General features: G+C 42.8%; 1 protein-coding gene across 1 annotated transcript in view; it reads right to left on the minus strand.

Moving 5' to 3' along the window:
- kif6 (kinesin family member 6) overlaps positions 1–22,002 on the minus strand; it is a gene marked incomplete at both ends in the record, with an annotated part of 71,140 nt that overhangs the window by 30,419 nt on the left and 18,719 nt on the right. Inside the window, 4 exons of the mRNA XM_079174746.1 lie at positions 2,898–3,095; positions 8,674–8,821; positions 13,925–14,030; positions 16,044–16,147. Of these exons, the coding sequence (XP_079030872.1) occupies positions 2,898–3,095; positions 8,674–8,821; positions 13,925–14,030; positions 16,044–16,147 (556 nt within the window). The remainder of the gene's footprint in view (positions 1–2,897; positions 3,096–8,673; positions 8,822–13,924; positions 14,031–16,043; positions 16,148–22,002) is intronic.

The following is a 22,002-nucleotide window of genomic DNA, read 5'->3' on the forward strand; positions in this document are numbered from 1 at the left end:
GTGACAGAATTGCTTGAGAGCAGCACTACCTGGGTCTGTGGATCATGACAAGGACTTAGCAGTTACCTATATCAAGATCATCTAAAGCAGTGGTTCTCAACTGGTCTGGCTGCGGGACACACCATCACCCCTTAATGACAAGCCGCAACCCTAATCGAGGAAAATGTTCAACTTCTCAAATGTTTTTAATGAAAAGATGGTGCAGTTTGAACCTGAGCTGAAAATGTCCTCTGCAGTCACAGTGTAAGGAGCTCTCTTGTGCAGAGAAATTGTTCCTGTAAGTCCCCGTCCCACACGTTTCATGTAAACGAGTAAAACTGCTTTGTTTGTTATGTCTGTAGATTCATCCATTTGTAATGCAAAATGACCACTTGCCTTAATTCGAGCTGTGGTCTGTTGTTTGATGTCATCTGACATGTCTTCAATTCGCCTACTTATAGTGTCATTTGACAGAGGGATACTTTTCAGTTTATCCCCTGCAATTTTTGCCCTCAATATAAGAAAATCCATATCTCATGTAGTCGGTATCATACTTGTGTTTCCCCAATGCTCAATTAGCATATGAAAACAAACTTTGCGGGTGTTGTTCTATGCTGGGAAATGGCGGGTGTCTATTAGCATTACAACACATTAACGCCAAATACTGTTAAGGAGTGTGAATAGATGGTACTCCGCTGCATAAAAAATCCCCTTCAAAATCCCCCCCCCTTTTTTTTTCTTCAAGCAAAGGCCCGCAACCCACTGAAAACAGGTCCGCGACCCACTTATGGGTCGCGACCCACCAGTTGAGAATCACTGATCTAAAGCAGGGGTATTCAATTAATATTCAACGAGGTCCGGTTCGAGAGAATTTCCTCATGCAAAGGTTCGGAACATCATAATAATTTCTAATTTGCACTATGATTTATATTTATATATTTATATATATATTGAATTAGCCAACAGTTGTATTAACGTCTGTATATATAGTCAAAAACTGACAGTCATTTAAAATATAGAAAGTTCAATTGAATAATATCTCAACAATATTCATTGTCAATTTTCAAATTCAACTGGATGAATTATAAATAATAAATACTCTAATAATAAATAAATGATCCCTTATTTCAAGTAAAATAAGGATTAAAAAAATAAAATACATAACAGAAAGCTTTAAAAAAAATGTAATTTTCTTAATTTTCGAAAAATAAACTGAACTGAATTGTCCTGCAGCTTTAAATTCAGTTCATTCAGGTGTGACGTGATATCATTCAAAAAAGCCACGATATAATATTCTCATCTTCACGCAGCATCACGTGAGATGATTTACAACGCATGTAATTGGTCTGTTTCCTGCACCGCTAAACAAGTGCCGTAAAGGCTAGAAAAGCTGCGCTGGTTAAAATAGAGGCACTCAAAATTCTCAATTATCTTTCGGTTTTAGGTCACGTTCCGGATACAACAGCATCTGGGTCCAGATCCGGACCGCCTATTAGTGACCCCTGATCGAAAGCCCTATTTTCCTATAGGTCAAATTTTTTTTTTAACCAGAGGGAGAAAAAGGAAGACTTATGTGGGCAGGTGAAAACAAATCCTGTGGCGAGATGACCCAAATGATCATACTTGCTCCATATTAGATAGCATACCATTCTGAGCGACTAATACACACATGGCACCTCATTTATCAGTGGTTTTCATAAACCCCAGCTTCATAGCCATCCGTCACAGTGCTCCTCATTGTCCCTTCGACGAATGACGACGAATTCGCTTACTAAATGACTGGACTGAGTTGAAGCACGTGTTTGTTTTCTAATGGGCTCTTCTTTCAGAGACCCTGTTTGCAATTACCTCTGTGCTGGCCTTATTACCGCACCAGGCAGCATTACACAAAAATTTCCAAAAAACAAAACAAAAAAAGTACGAGGGGAGCTGTGGTTAGCACAGAACGGAGCGCAGCCTCAGCATGATGAGTTGCTGGCTCCTACGCCCCTGCCCGGTGGCTATGACCGAGCTCGTTACAACGGCTCAGGTTCATCATCACATTTAAAGCTCCACTTAACCGAAATTAAACAACGCTTGATTGGCTTGACTTTCGGCAACGTCCGCAATCCGTTCAAACCAGTTTGTGTCTAAAAAAGGTTTCGAGCAGACTGACAATACAAGAGGAGCTGCGGTTTGAAGTGTCAGCTACTTTACTCCGCCATCTCGGAGTCTTTCTTACACTTTCAACCCTCTGAAGGCACACGCTGTGGCAAAGCTACATGGAGATAACCCTAATCAACAGCAACACTGTGATGACACTCAATTCAAGACCACATGTAGGAGTAATCTGCCTGTCACTGAGACAAACCGGCTTCAGTTTAATTAGATCACATTTGCGAGAGTTACAGGTTTAATATACCGTGCTGTCTAATGCTGCTCTGCAGACGCGATCACACTGGGCCACTTTAATGAATTCTGAAGGTAAACTCCTAAATGCATGCAATCCCACTGATGACATTGTTTAGATAAAAAACAACATTGGGAGACTCTTCACTGTGCAGTAAACTCCAGAAATCATGGGTTCATCATGCCCCACGGGCACACAGAAAATCAGCATGACCACACAGAGCTGCCCACATTCCTATCGTGAGGGATCACCTGTCACCTCCTAGCGCCTAATTCATTACAAAGTCCTCGCTTCTTCCAGGTCAGAAAGACTATCAATAAAAAAGCCTGTCTCCTACAAGAATCCATTTTAAACACACGGCTCAAAATTGCAACAAAACTACTTGATTAAGTTTAGTAAAAATGGCTTAAAATAAGTACGTTTGTTATATTATTTAAGTCATGGGCGTATATTAAAACATCTTTACAATGCTCAAAGTTTCTAAAATTTGCCTTGTAAAGAAGAGCAAAAAAAAAGCTTCTTAAAGTACCTCTTCTCATGTACTGTATAGCTCGTCCTCCATAGTCAGCTGAGATGGTGACTGTGCTTCCTTCCCTCGACAGTGGCACTGCGGTCAGCCTCGAGGAACTCTGGGAGGCCGGGCTCTCACCATTGGGGATGTTAGCAAGCTGAGCAGCAGCATCCTGAGCCTTATTTTTCTCTTTCTTCAGCATCTTAACTAGGATACCTTTAGGCGCCGAGTTAAGGATTCTACTTCTACAAAGTCCTGGATGGGAAAAAATGAATCTTTCACTGAGTTGCACCTCTTTCAACTGATGTAAAAATAAACATGGAGACCAATTTCAGGATATGAGGATGGCAGTTGATTGACTGAATCGACAATATACAGTAAACCCGGGAGCATAAATTGTGATTTCCTAAAGGCTCTGAGCTTTTAATGATGGCGGAGGGCTGACATGCGCCCAGCGTCTGACCCATAGAGTGTAATTCAACGTCTTGCTCGCCCACTGGTGGCTGGCTGCAGTATATGTCTAATCAGCGTCAGCGCACACGCAGATGACATTTCTAAAACATGAATCACACAGCAGGTGTCAATTTGATCATAAATGTATGGATGGAGATATTGTGATATTCCAACTACCACAATGCTAACATAGCAAACAAGCTGTGGCCGCGCTCACTACTGCGCAGATTCTGGCTCCAAATGATGTCGCCAGCGCAATATGGCAGCACTCCAATCTGGGATATTTTGGCTTCACTTTTGCACAGCGAGAGGAAGTGGAGACGTGTCGTCCATCTACGGTCTGACCTTACAGCCTCGGGAAGATGTCATGGTCTGGGATGAATCAACAGAGAGGAGCGGAGCCAGAGAGGCACCAGATACTCTACCAAGATTCCACTCAATCCTCTCCTACTGATGAGGTTGCACTGTTTGTCTGCTTGGATCCCAGTGTATCTGTGTCCGCCTGGGTGCACAGAGAGTAATTGAGTGGTTAAATGAGGAGGCTGAAAAAGGCAAGGATCGCCGCATAGATCCTGGTCACATTTTCATTGCCATGAGACGTTTCACTTCTTTGTTTGCACTGTCTCCATGCGTTAGGACCATTTACTGTAATCGTTTCCTCTGTTCCTGTCCTTTGCTTCCAACTATTGCTATCGCTATTTTGCATTTGATCAACTGCCTCCTGCTCAGGCTCACTGCCTTTTTAAAAAAATAATGCATACAACAGAGCACAGATTCGTTCAGCACTTTCAAATCTGATTATCAAATTGACGCCTGCTTCACGACATGTAGCGCTGCTTTTACTGTATAAGAGGAATCCACTATCTGTGAGAAAGAAGAAGACGATGCCAGCAGAGGCAATTTTCTTTTTTTTGCAATCAGAAGCACTGATGGAGGGAAATTGTAATTGTGTGAACTAGAATTGCTTTGAAAAAAAAATAAAACATGATTAAGCCAATTTTACAGAACGTTGCCAAGATTGCTTTTAAAATGTCAACAGAAAGCAAGAAATCAAAGCTTGTCACCGGCTAGCAGGTAAAAAGCTTAGCTTGACTTATACTAGAAGAAGTATTCCTTTACATTACCTGCATGAATAAAACATTCCAGTCTTATAAAATATGCATTGTGCCTGTTTTTCCACTATAAATGGAAGTGTACTTGATGGCCTAATCACAACCCATAATTTAGAGACAACACATTAGTCCGTTCTTCAAGCACGGGCCTATCATGACATTAGCAGACATCTACTTGTGGTTGGGCCGAAACCGTGGTGGTCAGCAGATACTTGGGGAAGTTCAAAGAAAAAAAACAGAAAGAGTCAGAATGTCATTATTTTGGATGATGAATGGACGTAGTTTTGAAGGGGCTGGAGACGATAATTCATACTCCTGTCAGCCAATACAAAGGGGATGTCAGGGGGAACAATAACACAAACGAACAAAGTCTCCAATTGCAGTTTCCAAAGAAATTAACCAAGCAGTCTTCTAAAAACTGCCAAGATCTAAACCCTGACACGATTCCAAATGACCAACAGAGGCCAAGTTTTACAGACTTGTTTCATACAAGTCGTTACTTCAGACTGCTCTTCACCAGGTTTTCCCATTATTTAGATCTCTGGCGTCTGATATCTTCATCTATGCTGAACACCACCAGGGACTTCTAGCATGGGATGAACATTTCTTTTAGGGGTTGCACATTGGACCTGTGAGCAGCTTTACATGCCACTGTGATCGGACATTTTAGCGTGCTAGTACATTTCTACTGTGATTTAGTTTATGTGCCTTACTCAATAACAAAACTATATGTGACATATGATTGTGTACCAAGGAGAGTAATAACAGGACCATATGGGTTGTCTCTGCCTTTGCTTTGATAAGGGGAAGTAACCAAGTAGGGGTTTCAGTTTAAACAGAATGTTTAGGTGTGAAGATTCAAAGGGATAATCAAAGGTAATAAAGACATGTCTGTGTGACAAGGCTCAGAAGAGGAAGGGGATGACTGGAGGGTGTCAATGGGGAGCTTGAAACTGCTAAACGGAATAATCTGATAATTGGGAGTATTACCATTCATCTTTTACTTGAAAACGTCAGTGCCAGAAGACAATATTTAGACCAGTAGACTCAAGAGACCAAGAGTTCAGAGTTTGCTTCTAAATATCAACCTTTTTAATGAATGTTACTAGCAAACTATGACATTATTTTGACAACATGCGTGCCTATTAGTTGCCCTCCAGGTTCTATTTAAATAAAGATATCTAGTGAATGGGATACCGTTGGGGTGAGAGACTCTTAAATGAGCAGTGTGTAGGATTTAGTGGCAGCTAGTGGGTGAGGTTGCAGATTGCAACCAACTCAACGCTCCTCCGCTCCCCCGTCCCTTTCCAAGCGTGCTGGAGAACGTCGGTGGCCTTCAGGTAACCTAAAACCCTAATAGGCCCTCTCTAGAGCCAGTGTTTGGCTTGTCCGTTCTTGGCTGTTGTAGAAACATGGCTGTGCAACATGGCGGACTTTCTGTTGATGACCCACTCCCTATTTTTTCAGGGGATTATACACTGTCATACACACTGGTCCTTTAAATGGTTAGTCAATCTTCGCTCTTTTCTCGGGTTTTCAAATGTAAAAGATCCCTCTGCCATTAACAAAAAGCAGTGACATAGGTTACCGCAGTACCGCAGTAACCTAATCAGTAAGGTTATTAATAATGTGAACGCTAGCAGTAGCTGAGTCAACGTTTGTTGTGCTAAGTTTGGAAATAACTAAATGGGTTAGTACAGTATTTATACTCCTGTGTTCTGGAAGTCTGATGGCTTTGAAGAGAGCATAGATAATGGCTTCGGCACTCATCAGAAAGGGCTGTCTGATGGGAAAGTGTCTTCGGACGGGAATATATTTAGAATATTTTCACCGCTTTAGCTTTGCCTTCAAACAGCCCTTTCTGACAGGGAACTGAAGCAGTTACATCGCTGTAATATAAAAGTCACAGGTCTCCTTTGACAAAACAGTAATTTACCTCACATGTCACGGGAGTTCCTGGTCTACCGCTGGATCGATGGATTAGTTAGTTTGTGTTACTGAGAGACTTTCAGATCCGAGCTAACGTGGTGTCCACAGCAGTACATTGCTAAACTTCCCCGCCAGTACTCCTGTCGGCTTTTCCAAACTGGGAGCGTACCGACTGCCCTCTGAGTTACTGCAGGTAATGCAATGACTATAAGGATGTATTTAGATTGCACATGCAGCAGCGTCATCATGCAGAAACCTACGTCAGGTGACATGGAAAAAAAGGTTTTTAGAAGAGCTTGGGGCAAAAAGCATTTGGACGTTAAAACATAAGTAATTCGAAAAAAAAGTGAATGTTCTGCTTTGAATAATAAAGGAAAACCATTGGGAAGCTACAAAATGACATACATTGTCAAAAACCTTATTCCATTCATAGAAAAGAGGTCATCAGTGATGTAATGCAAGTCATCTGTGGTATCTGCAGTAAAAAAAAATGTGTATTTGGGCAAATGTAGTATGGGTAGTATTTTGTATGTCTAATTTTGAAGGTATGGATGGGTCTCTCCATTGCAGCTCCACTTTGGAATTTTCTGTAGAATGCTAGCACAGGTGTACAAGTACAGTTTCAAGACACACTGACTGTACAACAACATTTTACCACAGTGACAAAAATTTGGGAAATTCTGAGTGCTAGCTGGCATTTTTACGTGCCAATGCAACATTGCTCTTTAAAGTCAGCAGTGTCTGTTGGTTCTCCTTGTTGCTCTCTCATCATGTTAGCGGTGGATGTGTCATAACTCTAGCAGAGTCGACTAAGCACTACCAGGTGCCCCACTCCAATGCATGGGAACACGCAGGGCCAGCGGGTATAGATACAACTTTTTAGTTTTACAGGGAAATTGGCATAATTAACCCTGCGAGGACTCAGCCTTAGTCTGGGAACAGTAAGCCTTTAGCAACAGGAACCTTTTGGCTCATAGGAACGGTTTCAACAGAGTAGGGGGGTGGAACAGTTCTACAGACATGGAAAGCATGGTGAATCGCTAGCGGATGCACGCTGAAGTTGTAGAAATGGTCTGAATCTAGTTAGTTATTAGGACTCTGGCTGGAAATGATGTCACCCCTGCAGGGTCGGTCAACCCAGACAACGGCGTTACTTGCTGAAGACAGATCACCCTGACTGAGGGATTGACAGTTTAGGCTACTGTAGCTTTATATACAAACTTCACACAGAAAGAATGGGGAATATGGTTGGTAGCACATGTGCATCACTGGCTGAACTATGTGCTTTTAAACACGCACAATGGCAATTACGTTTGCATCATGTCAAAACCAGCGTATGATATTTTGAGAGAGAAAAATCCACAAAGACGAGAGGATTTCACATTAGACATGCTTGGTCCAAAAAATACTGCGGTGAAATATCTGCATGATAATATTCTATTCATTTAGGAGGGATGAGGTTTTTATGGCGAAACAATCAAGCAGACATCTCAATTTTCCGACTAATGCGCTGTGATCTAATGACAAGCCGCAGCGAGAGGGGTTGTGGGGGAATAATCCCATAAAGCTATTAGAAATATCATAAATGCAAAGACCATAATGATTAACAGTCGTTATGATGAACTGCAGTCTTTAGATGAGGATCTATCGGAACAAACAGATTAAAGCAACATTTTGTGTGTGTTTTGGGGGCACCGGTCATGAATGCAAGACTACTTGCGTTCATGAATTTTGTAGAAGCGCTGTAATCCAACCTTGCAATAACAGAGGCAGATTTACTTCAGGATGAATACCTTTCTGCCAATGAGGATTTGACTTACAACAGTAGGTGTGATTAAACTGTGAGGCTGGACGCAGACAAAAATTTTGACTTAAAAGCCGACTCTACTTGATGTATTTTTTGCAGATCTTTCCCCATTTTCGATCAATTTAGAATGATAATTCCAGATATGCACTTGGGAGGGTGCAGACTGCAGTGTGCTTTCCCTTCTGATACATGGTGTTGCCAGCTGCTCCTATTAACCTTCACCTTTGTACTTCCACGCCATCTGCTTCAGTTCCGCCTTACAATGTTCCACAGTCACAGGGGAAGTAAAACGGGCGAGAAGTAAATTCGCACGAACAAGCCTGAGACAGGGAATCGAACCTTGGGTCCCTCCAGGAGCGGTCAGGAACTTTACACTTGCACCACTGCAAAATACTAGACACTTTTATAGGCCGGTGATCAATAACAGACTTATTGTTTTTGTTAAACAAGTTATCCGAAAAAAACCATCAGTTGCATCACGTCAAAAGGATACTGATCTCATCATCACGTTGCGTCATCATCTCCTTTAGTTTGGTCACTTCTGCTGCAGAGTGGGGGTTCTCTTGAAATACTGTTGCTGCTGGTGACACTTGCCCATCACCATGTCTATGGCCTCCACTTTGCTTGTCCATGATCATTATCTGTAAGAAAAAACATAAAAGAAAGATTGTTGACCTTTAATTGAAGTTAAGAGAATGGTTTCGTTTTTGGGGATATGGTAACTGGACTGTACTTGGAGAGCACTTTTCTAGTCTTTCCGACCACTCAAAGCACTTTCACACTACTTGTCATCATTCACCCATTCACCAGTGGTGTATAGTAACGAAGTAGAAATACTTCGTTACTATACTTAAGTCGTTTTTTTGGATATCTGTACTTTACTTTACTATTTATATTTCTGTTGACTTTTACTTTTGCTTCACTACATTTTGCAAAGAAAACTGATACTTTGACTCCGATACATTTCCTCTGAAACCTTCGTTACTCGCTACAAAATAAAATCTATCTTTAGAAAAAAAATGAATCATGAGACCAACGTCGAGGACTGTGGTGGAACACAGGCTGCAATATATTGTACATATATTACATATATTGTGCATTTTTATACTTAATATTTGTATTCTTTTTTACTCTGTTACTTTGATTGCTTAACTATATTTTTGCTGCTGTTGCGAACAAATTTCCCCTTGAGGGATGAATAAAGTATCTATCTATCCATCTAAAAATGACATACCTTGATTACAATGCAAGTCAGTGGGTTTCCATGGCATAAAAATATTGTGTAGCTTAATAAACATCTACAAGTAAATGCAGCCTATCTACTACGCTTGGGTTTGCTGTCGAGAAAAAAGACAACCATCAAATGCCATGAATGTTAACGAGCTGGAAAACACATTTTAATATCATCCTGGAAAGTGGTGCTCTTCTTAGTCCTGTGATATTCCCCAAACATGAATTAAATTCGCCCTCTTTTTCCTGTCTGTAATATAACTCATATTTCAATGATACACCAGGCTTATAGCCAGGTGGAAAACATGTTAAAGGATTAGAGTTTTTCCCACATGGGGAGAGACACAGTAGAAGAGAAGGATACACACTGGACATACACTGCATGGAGGCCCACTGAAGAAGACAGTGGATTGCATCTATGCTTGCAGCGCTGCACGAGCAGAGTGTTGAGCATGAAAGAGCTAGACAGTGTTGAGAACAAAAAAAAGAAAAAAGGACAGGAATACAATTCAAACCAGATCCAAATTCCTTCAGAACCATTTGAGTGTGACTGGAGTGATGCTCAGAGGAATGTAAACTGAACAGGAGATAGGATCATAACAAACTGAAGGAGAGATAAACAGACATTCGAGTGGGATCTGAAAGTGCTTCTGGTGGCCCGATCTGCTCCGACTCCAACCAAAGCAGAGCGCAGGAACAGTGTTTTTCCTCCGCTCATTTAGCAGCAGTGGGCCAGCGGCTGCTGTTTGACTAATGTTAAATGCACTCTGTGACCGATCGGACTTTCTCCAAAACAAAAAGCTTCAAGAGTTTATGTTTTCTACCAACATTTGGCAAACAGCACGCAATTGTAAATTTCTTCCACAGCAGCCTGCATGACAAATTGTCAGTAGATTGGGCATAGAGCCCACTGGGTACGATCTCCTGGGTAAATGGCTACATTTACGGCACAAGTTTAGTGCGTTTTGAAAACAAGGAGGATAACGCTTTTGTTTTCCCGGTAGCTATTGGTAGTGGGACATGGCGGACGGTGAGTGAACCGGATTAACTGTCGAAAAAGAAAAAGACCCCCGTTATCCCAGGAGGCAAAGACGAGGAAGAGTGATAAAAACAAGGGAGAACTTTGTAGGGGCATTCTCTCGATGGAGAGAGCTCCGGAACTAACTAACATCCAGTTAGCCTTTTTTCTCCCACATCAGTAAGTGACAAAACCTGCCCACTAATCTATACTACCAGGTGTTGCTTCTTGCTTTGCAAATTGACGATGAGGTAAAGGTTTAATTGTTGCTCAGTCTAGTGTTTTATATATAAAATATCAGGAAGTAGTTTTTTTTTAAAGTCCAGAAGAGAACCCAAAGGAGAGCTTCAAATGTTAAATTTTCATCCATCCATCCATTTATCCATCCATTTTCTTCCACTTATCCAGGGTCGGGTCGCGGTGGCAGCAGGCCAAGCAGACTGACCCAGACTTCCCTCTCCCCCACCACATTTTCCACCTCATTCTGGGGGATCCCGAGGCTTTCCCAGGTCAGCTGGGAGATGTAATCCCTCCAGCGTGTTCTGGGTCTTCCCCGGGGTCTCCTCCTAGTTGGGCGTGCCTGGAAAACCTCCAGTGGGAGGCATCCAGGAGGTATCTTGATTAGATGCCCGAACCACCTCAGCTGACTCCTTTCGACGCGAAGGAGTAGCGGCTCAACTCCAAGTTCCCTCCTGATGTCCGAGCTCCTTGCCCAGGGCAAACCCTTGGTCACGAAGAGTTCGTGACCATATGTGAGGGTCGGAACGTAGACCGACCGAACGTAGACCGACCGGTAAATTGAGAGCTTCGCCTTCCGGCTCAGCTCCCTCTTCACCAAGACGGTCCGGTGCAGCGCCTGCTTTACTGCTGCAGCCGCACCAATCTGCCTGTCGATCTCCCGCTCCATTTTACCCTCACTCGTGAAGAAGACCCAGAGATACTTGAACTCCTTCGCTTGAGGTAGGCACTCCGTCCCCACCTGGAGGGAGCAATCCACTGGTTTCCGGCAGAGCACCATGGCCTCAGATTTGGAGGTGCTAACTCTCATCCCCGCCGCTTCACACTCGGCTGCAAACCACCCCTGTGAATGCTGGAGGTCACGATCAGAGGAGACCAACAGGACCACATCATCTACAAACAGCAGTGGCGATCCCGAGACCCCCAAACCTGACGTTATCCACCCCCTGGCTGCGCCTAGAAATCCTATCCATGAAATTCACAAACAGGACTGGTGACAAAGAGGAACCCGGGTCCCGGTCGAAAGCCTTCTCCAAGTCTACAAAGCACATGTAGACTGGTTGGACAAACTCCCAGGACCCCTCCAGTAGTCTGAGGGTAAAGAGCTGGTCCACTGTTCCACGGCCGGGATGGAATCCGCACTGCTCCTCTTGAATCCGAGGTTCAACAAACGGTCGGAGCCTCCTTTCCAGCACCCTGGCATAAGCCTACCCCGGGAGGCTGAGTAGTGTGATACCCCGATATTTCAAGCATACTCTCCGGTCCTCCTTTTTGAAAATGGGAACCACCACCCCAGTCTGCCAGTCCATGGGCACAGTCTCAGGGCTGATCTCATCCACCCCTGGCGCCTTGCCACCAAGGAGCTTTTTGACTACCTTAGCGGCCTCCGCCAGGGATATGGGTGCGGCCCCCCCAAGAAAGTAGTTTTTTGAAAAAGTCCAGAAGAGAGCCCAAAGGAGAGCTTCAAATGTTCAATTTTCAATGACATAGAATTCTCATATTTTAGAATCTGGAACCAGAAAATGTGTTTGCTTGATAACTAACGTAAGTCATAAGTTGATTTTACAACTTTTAAATCCTATGCCAGCAAATAACAGTCATAAAAATGTTGAGCCTGTGACGATTAAAATATAATAATTTAACAGCCTGCAGGTGTACATCACCTTTTGTGTGCATGTATAAAAATCGCATGCATATGAATGTTTTCAGTTTGTTTTAAGTTTTATGCACACAGATATAATTTGCACGTGTAAAACGTTTCTGTAGCTGTACAGACATTACAATTACAATTTGGGCAGGAACATTTTCAACAGTGAGGTTTCACAAAGTCTGAGAGACGGACACAGATTTCCTATCTGCGGATGTGACAAGCTACGAGTTTTGCCTCAGCTGACTATCTAATCAGCATAGATATGCAAATGTAGATTGGTCACTGATGTATGCCTATGTGGCAGCATGCTCGCCATATTAGAGCGGTCAAGATCTGCTAGCAAACAAATACAGTGTAGCTTCAGAGATGCAGCATTCTCTACAAAAACATACTGTGACTCGCTCAGATCTGAAAAAAAGATTTTGTTATAAAAGTGAGAAATTAAACAGTTTACCTATTGGAATTAAATTCAGTTACTGGGGACGGATCTAATCAGCTCTATGCCAAAACATGAACCTTCTGGATAGCCACAACTACCTCTGTGATGTGCAGGCCTCATCTGTAAATAGGCAAAAAAATATTTCTACAGCTACAAAACTTTACTACACATTCATAAAGTTGAAATTATGAGACGTTATTTTATTTTTTTTTACAAATTCACACTTTCAGATAGATATATGCAATTTTTTTCAAACGTGCACAAAAGGTGAACTTATGAACTTAGCTAAAAATATCAGTGACCCTTAATTGCTTCTATAGACTTGGTGGGGAATTTTCTGTTGATCTGTTGACTGATTAACACTCATTTATATTACTATTTCATAATAAAAATACTGCACTGACATATACAGCATAACAAATTTCAGACCATTGTTTTGTTCGTAGGTATGTCTTGGCTAAGTTTTTTAAGCTGGCCTGCCAATTCTGAAGACCTGGCATTGACGATTGCATGTCACATTACACCATACCTCTAATTAGATGGCAAATACCTGCTAAACAACAAAGCATCTAGGCTTAAGGCAAGCCGTGGGAAAATCAACAGCACTGGATGAAATTGGGCATCAAAGAATCTTCAAATATTTTCACTTTCTAGCCTTAAAAATGAAGCATATGATTTACCGTTACAGGTTATGGTTAGGCCTAAGGATAAGAGCATGTTAATCATCAGCTTTTTCTGGGAAGATAAAGTGAAACAATTCTAGCTGCTATTTGATGATACAGTAACCATCTGCAGTAGTATTAACCACGTTAAAAAAGGGAAGGACATTTTAGTTCATTGAAAAGTAAGGCAGTAGAGGGAGCTATACAGAGGAGGTGATTGGTCAGCTGGTTGCTGCTGAGCTGATGGATGTGCAGAGTTCTGACACCTCACTGACCAGATGTGCTCTATATCTTCCAGCCACTCACTGCTACGGTGAAGATAAACATCCAGCACCAACACTAACCAACAGAATACAAATGTCCGTTTCAATGACAAACTGGACAGACAATATCTCCTGCTGCCATGCTGCATGGTGATGACCCGTGGATCTATTCATGGACAGGAGGAGGAAAACAAACACCAGGTCACACAGGGAGACGTGCATGCAGATCGTGTAAATATATTACCTTCAGCAGGGAGAAACAGTGCTGGATTTTTCTCATGTCTGGTCCCAAAGACAGTGTCACTTCTGGATCAGGTTCCTCCAGGAAGGCCTTGACTAGCTCTTCCACCCTAAACACACAGACACACGCAGATGCTCTCTAATGATCCACCTACGCTTAAACCAGTGCCGCATTCCAAGTTACAATCCCTCTCCATCACACTCAGCACACACTCAGCAGCCACTCAAACAGTTAATATTTATATCCGATGTTTAAAATGTGGCTCTGGTCAAAAGAAAATTATTTACTTAAATGTGTGTTTCAGCTCCTCTGGGCCGGACCGTTGATAAACTATCACTGGACGATAGTCCAAACATTGGTTCTTGGAGCTCTGGAACGGGCCACTGGAAAAGACCGACTGACGGCAGCCGTCCAGACGGATCCGGTGTAGGCACGACAACGTGCCGTTTTTATTTTCCACTGCAAACTTGTTCGGTGCAAAAACACATCGGGTTTACATGCCTTAGGACTTAAAACAAACGTAGCGGTCATTCTTTCAGGAACCCGCGAGACACCGGTGGTTTTGTGATACAAAGCTGGCTTCTGGAGAATGCCCTTCAGTGCCATGTGCAATATTTTGTATGAGATAAAGCTTCATCTTTCAAATGCCAGAATTTGACAATTTCCAAATATTTTTTTTCCAAAAGGCGTGAGGTGATATGTTAAGTAGAAAAAAAAAGAAAACTAATAGAATATTTGGAAGGAAAAAATTGACGACAGCTCTTATGGGAGTGGATCGAAAACACTGAATCTTCTGTGAAGATAAAAAAATCTGTATGCCCGAGGACAACAAATAAGCCAAGATGTGTGCAATCACTCTGTGCTGGGGATGAGTCGATGCATAAACCTGAGAGGAAACGGCATCAACAAAGTCAGCATGATCAGTGAATGTGGTCACAACAGACATCATCAAAGGCTCCCTGTGTGAGTTTGACCCCAAACAGTGGCAAATCAAGGATAACCACTCGGGAGGAGAGAGAGGAAATTTAAAAAAAGGCAGAGTGATGGGATTAAGTTGCGGTAAATACATTAGCATGGGGGGAGTGATGTTCCAAGTCGTCCATGGCACCTCTGGCCTGAACTCTGGCCCTGACTGACTGGCTCCCTCTGCTATTTGAGTATAGGTGCAGAAATGAAGCCGTCCTGGCTGAAGCGGAGCCCTGGGGAACTCCATTAGATCTGGTTAAACATCAGTGAATGAGGTTTCAACTCTAGCATCGGTGCATGGCCAACAGCATACGTTATGTATGCACTTGAGGCAAACCCCAAACACTTATAAATCATGAAACATATTTGCTCAGGAATCTCCGGGTTTTGAGCATTACAAATACAAATTAGAGATCTAAAAAAGACCATCTGCTCTCGTCCCCGGGTCTGAGGCACACTGTAAACATCCTAGAAGGCTGACGGGGCCAATGCAGCACTATACACGTCTGCACTGTCCTGGGATGACTTGCTTACAGAGGCTCGCACACACACACACACACACACACACACACACACACACACACACACACACACACACACACACACACACACACACACACACACACACACACACACACACACACACACACACACACACACACACACACACTCTTTGGCTTTTGGAGTCTGAAATATTATTCATTATGAATAAATTTGACGTCCACAATACTAAAATACAACAGAGGAGATCGATCGACGGACGGACAGAACACGTCAGTTTCGGAGAGAATAAGCTGCAAGCCACAAACAAATGTTTGCTCAAAATATATTTAGTGCTCTGATAGTGTTAGGTTCTCTGATTAATAAATGTGTTCTTTGATTTTGAACCAGTAGCCTTATGCTGTTGCTGTTATTTTGCCTTTCCAAGATTATTGCATGGTTAAATCAATACATTTTATCTTATGAAAAAAAGTTGCCCCTCCGGATTTTTAACAGCCCCCTCAGCCCCTTCATTCTTGTGCCTGGCCTAGGTAAAATGTTACTCAATAATCATACATCAGTAATATAGGCCAAGTCTGTTTCAATGCTAGGTTATGCAGAGAGACCGACTGGATTGAAGGGATGAGGAATCAGGGAGAAAGAGGAGGTGACATACCTCTGGATCTCTTCCACAGTTAGCTGCTCTTCTCTCTGTTCTCCTGTCTTCATGGCCAGCTCTTCCTTCAGAGACTGGATCTCCCTCTTCAAACTGGCTATTAGCTGAAATACACACAAAAAAGGCAGGGTTAAAGATAGTGCTCTCACTAACACACACACACACACACACACACACACAATATGAAGCACATTTGGCACCTACACACTACATGCAAAGACATGCGCTCATGCACGAGCAGACAGAGGCTGTTTCACCGCTGCCAACTGATGAGACAATCCTTCTGAAAATGATCTTGCGGCTTATCTTGCCGATGCATTTTGAGGACAAACTTAAGTGATTCCAGACAACTGGATGCTCCAATGCAGGAAGAAAAACATAAATTAGCATTAAAAAGCTACGGTAGCAAAATAAAAAATTGTACACTTATTAAAACCCTCCACTGCTGTCTGTCTGCACGTGTTCGGTTAAAGACTTGCACACTGAGACAACAGGGTAGTTGCTGTTAGTAACCGCTGTCCGGGTCTGGTTACGGTATATACTGTATACGCATAAGAGAAAAATATCTCACAGAGAACACACATAGGTTCGTAAATAAGTACTTAGATAGCAATCTTTGTTTAAAAGAAAGGGAAAAAAAGAAGCAAGAATGTCTATTGATTGAACCATGACCAGGATATGGTTTTCATTAACAGCCTAAAGCATAATTCCACTGATTGATACTGACAGCAACATGTTTTGTAATCTGTGTAACCCAGGTACTGTGTTCTCCACCTGCAGAGGCCGCCATTTAAGTTAAACACTATATAAGAAAAAAAAAATCTATTTGAGGCATGAAAAAGAGAATCCTCCAAATACAGATGTCCTGGCCCCAGCCCTGTTGACATTGTAATCTTTAATCTTTGGAGATAACCCTGTGGCGCTCTGCTTCTGCTTGCTGAAAGGGTCCATGTCTACAGAGGTCAGTCTAAGATGTCTCGTGTCAGTCTAGGCAGGGATTAGCAGCCGTCTCGCTATCTAGCACCTAGAGGATCAGTGAGTTCAGATCTGAAGTTAAGTTACATGTAAGTACTAGTAGCCAAACATAATTGATTCTGACAAGCTTTTTTTTAGCTCCTTTTTCAGAGTAGGTACTCCCAGCACAAGAGCAACCATGAGTGACTTAAATGTACCGTGATTGGTCACACAGAACTGGCCACCGCCTGTTTTAAAAACCTGTTAACCATGTGAACAGACAAAGCAAAACATAAACAACAGCTTGCAACGAAACAATGCAAGAAAACACGGACAAATGGACCGACAGTGAAGTCCAGAAGTTAACTCGTAGCTTCGTGAGCGAACTCAGTAGCATAAAGGCTAATCCAGTAGCACAACAGCTAGCCCAGTAGCATAAAGGCTAATCCAGTAGCACAACGGCTAGCCTACTAGCATAAAGGCTAACCGAGTAGCACATAATCAAGCCCAGTAGCACAAAGGCTAACCCAGCAGCACAAAGGCTAACCCAGTAGTACAAAGGTTAACCTAGTAGCACAAAGGCTAGCCCAGTAGCACAAAGCACATTCACTGAGCCTAAGAACGATAGCCGGTTCGTACTGAAATCGTAAAACTTTCATGACGACTATTTTGCTTGTGTTTATACGTTTGTGGCATGTAACAGAGTTCTTTATGTATTATTATATTACTGAAAAAGCTAAGAGCTTGTGGAACATACTAGCCGCTGCGAAGGGCCGGCTTACATTACTTCAGCGTTCCTATTGCCGGTGGGAATGCATCAAAAGCTTGAGATCATCTTGTGGATGCGATCACACCAGCAACGACCCATAATCAGGCAAGCTGGGGGGCCAATTGCCCCTATCCTACTTCCTACCCCTATACTTCAGGAGTCCATGCTCGGACCACACCCATCCTGTGAAGTTTTCGAGACTGCATCTTGCATGGTTGTTTTGCTGTGTGACAGAAAATCCCCAGAATTCTTTGGTCAAAAAACGCCAATTAACAATGAGATGTGGATTGACCGATCAATCAACTGTGCATCTGTAGTACTTACTTAAACAGGAGCTGCCAAATTATGAAAGAAAATGTTATTTGTTTTATAAACCAATTGCTGATTAAAAATGACTTCATTACTTCTACACCCCTGAAGGCAAGCACTCAGTTCTCTGCACTCAGTGCTTTTCATATTGAATTATTTGTCGAGCTGTTAAATGGGATTACATCCTTAATCTCCTGGTCCACAACCAGGAGCAAGAGGTTAGAGGTGAGCCCAATTGACATGTGCCCCTATTCTGAAGCTGAGCATGTTATTAGCAGTGTGCCGTTACTTGAACTTGAGGCGCTATGATCAAATGTGAAAGGGGCCACATCCACAACAGACGACACATGAGGACTGATTAGACTGATAAAACCTACAGCTCGATTTCTCTGCAGCTAATAGTACGAGATGTTAACTGGACATTTATTAACTTGGTAAGTCTCCTGAAAAAAGGAGGAATAAGGAGATGACCTTTCTACATTAGATTTAAACACAGACGTATAATTACATGCTAATGGGATGAAGATAGACCAACACCAGAATCAATGGATGGTGTAGTTATTGAAACGAAGCCATACCAGTTGTAATAAAAATTCTGCACGAATCCTACCACAAAACAACACAGTGAAACCACCTAAAGAAACAAGTGGCGATTGTGCTTTTTCTCACATGACCCACTTATCTCTTCAGTATAAATCCCACTTAACTATCACCGCTGAATTTGACCACACTGCGAAATACTAAAGCAGACTGAACGGCTGGAATGGTCTCGGTGAAAGAGAGCAAATACAACAGAAAGTGGTGACTCCTGACACAAAGTTGCTAGGGAGCTCGGAAGTTCAGTGAACACTTAAATCAAGGTCAATAGGTCATCCATTTCAGCAAAGCGTCGCCACTCCTAGCAAACACATATTTTGGCTGTAAAGACAGTCAGACATTGACAATTCAAGATGCTCTTGAGAAGAAACAAACGTGCAAGTGTGGTTTTGGGTAGGTGCTACATAGCGAAACAAAAATTTCACCCCAAATCCACTCCATTTCATATTTTTTAACATCAGAGCTGACCATCCCTCATCAGAGCCGCTCCCTGCATCTCTTTTTTGGAGCCCTTGGTCTGATGTAATTCTCCCAGCTGCATCCTGAAATGCTGACCGCCAGTTGTTGGTCAGCAAAATCACGCAGTCTATTTCAGAGCGCCAAGCCCACACTGGTACCACAGCACCACGGCAGGCTTCCATACACCCGGAATAAAAATTGACTCAGGCCATGTAACTGATGATGCTAGCATGTCCTATGGAAACCCAAGTCATTGCAATATGCAACAAGCAACACTACATGTTTCTCTGAGTTACTTTCTATGTGCTGAGACAAACATGCTACATAATTGACCTTTGTCAAGCCCCGCCTCACGCTGCTACTCCGTCAAGCTGAGCATGGAGCCCACACTGTGACTAACTGCACAACCTCAAGAAATATGTTCTAACAAAAATCGATTTCAGAGTGAAGAAGACAGAAAGGTCTACAATATGCGTTGAAGGATATATCCAGGATGTCAAAATGATTGAGCAGTGAAAACAGGTTGAAAAGATAAAGATAGAAGCTAAATCTACAGATCACAGTGTGAAGGTGAACCAACACATCACCTGGAGATCCACACAGAAGACAATTAAGGAACGAAACAGTTCCTGTAAAGTCAGGTATGTATTTTTTCACTGTTACGATCATTAAAAAGCAAAAGCAGCATGTGTACATTCAGTATACCTTCTGTAGCTAGCATAGCATAGACGTTCTAACGCTAGTTAATGACGTGCTAACGCACTCTGCTATTGTTAGCCCTACCGGTTTTTACGTAGAAATGTTTGAGAGACGTATATCTCCTTCCACCTCTCCAGGTAACTAGTATCACTATTACACAACATTTAACAATGACAAGCTCCAGATCCACTAAACCAGTCTGACAATGGGGGACATCTTAAATTATTGCTTGGAAGTCTATGGAGCAGAGCCAAAGGGTCAATTAAGTTTGAAACATTAAACTAACTTGTATAAATAGACCTAACTTTAAATCATAAGTCCTCTCTTTGAATATATACTATCCATCCTATGCAAAAACTCACTCATAGTAAACAGCACTACAGTAGTATTGGCTCCATTATGGGGGCCTCTTTTTAAGAAGGAAGAAGTGTCGGAGCCCACTACACCTTAACATGGCTCTTACATACGCCACAACAAAATGATAATGCATGGGCTGTGTTCCATGCATGGCACCATTCATTTTAGGCATTTTGGACTAAGGCGAGGAGCACAGGACTGAACAGCACACCACTACACTTACACACGCTTCTGTCCTAACGAAGGCCAGGCTCTGAGACTAGACGAATGAGGGATCCAGGGGGAGCAACCACTCAGGAATTTCCACACCCGCTTCTCAAACTATGTCTCTCTCGTGGGCCATGAGCAGGGTTCTGTTTGACTCACAGGTATGCGCTAATCAGAGCTGTCTTCTCAAGCAACAGGTTGTGTGTCTCTTGGGAGAGTAAAGGGAGAGTCCAGGTCCGGGGGGGTCACCCAGCCTCCTATTACCCTCCGCTTAGCTGCATAACAACACCTTAAGATCAACTTTTTTGACCCTTTATGAATTACCTAGAAGTTTGATGGCAATTCAGCTCAACTCAAACGACCCCTGCAAACAACGCTCAAGAGTCCCTTAAGTACACACCAAAAAGATGGTGGAAGCATCTTGGAAGATCCGATAACTGTTGACAATTTCCTCTTCCTGTAGACCAGATCAGCCTGGCCTAAATGGAGGCTTAAGACAGACTTTAGTGCTCTTAGAGAGACCAACAGAGCCAACCTTATATGGTGAGCTTACTGTGGCTGACTTCATTATGATCACAGGTCACTTTCAACACCTCATTCTTACCCTGTCCATGAGAGACGTGTTAAATGTTTTGTCTGGTCTGGCTGGTTTCTTGCTGTTCAGGCTTTGAAGAAGTGCATTCTGGAGCCTGTAGGCTACAGTATAAGACCATTGAGGCAGCGCGTGGTCTGAGCGATGAAGCAAACACTCACTGCAAGATTGGCAAAAAGCAACCTCCAGGTTTCAAATCAATTATTATTAGCCAGCATGTCCAATAGACAGTGTGCCTTCAGATGGAGGCAGGCCAAAAATGGGAGTCTGAGTGTCACCCCAAACCACAATAAATTACATAATTTTAATCTGCAAACTGCACTGCTGGCTCAACTTTTTTCCCATGCAGAGAGATAGATGGAGAGACAGAGAGACTGGAGCAACGGACAAAATGAGAAACATACTAAAAAGACAAACGGTGACAAGAAATTTGCCCACGGAGGTTTGGGTTTGCCTGGAGCTGAAACTGTGCCGGACCCAATTGGGAGCAGCCAGACACTGTCACAATTACTGCGCCCGGCCGCAGACTCTCTTAAAAATACCTCTGTAGGGTTTGCAAGTGGCCAGCCAAGTCTCACCAGCAGTAATACAGTAGCAGTTGATCCTCGGGCAGATCTGGGTGGGAGGGGAGGAAGCAAAAGTAGCTGTGAAGACTTACTACTGTATATCCCCTTGAGGGGCCTTCATAACAGCTACCAGGTCTGCTTCCTGGCGTACTACAATACAGGAAGGTGTGAGTGTTGTGAAAGGAGTGAGTGAAGGAGGGAAACCATCGTCAAGGGTTAACTTGGCAAAGCTGCTCAGGCCATCTCTCACGTGATTTCCTATCACTCATTATATAACGTAAAACAATAATAAAAAGGCAGATTGTGTGTAAAAAATCCAGAGGCCTCGGTTACAAATATATGTTGTAACAATCCAATGACATATTCTCACCAAAACCTTCTCTGCTTTCCTGCTCCTACTCTGGCCTCTTCTTCAACTTACCAAAATATAGCATGCATTCACAATATATA

This window comes from Pholis gunnellus (genome assembly GCF_910591455.1).
Source record: "Pholis gunnellus genome assembly, chromosome: 15".
In the NCBI taxonomy this organism is placed as follows: Eukaryota; Metazoa; Chordata; class Actinopteri; order Perciformes; family Pholidae; genus Pholis; species Pholis gunnellus.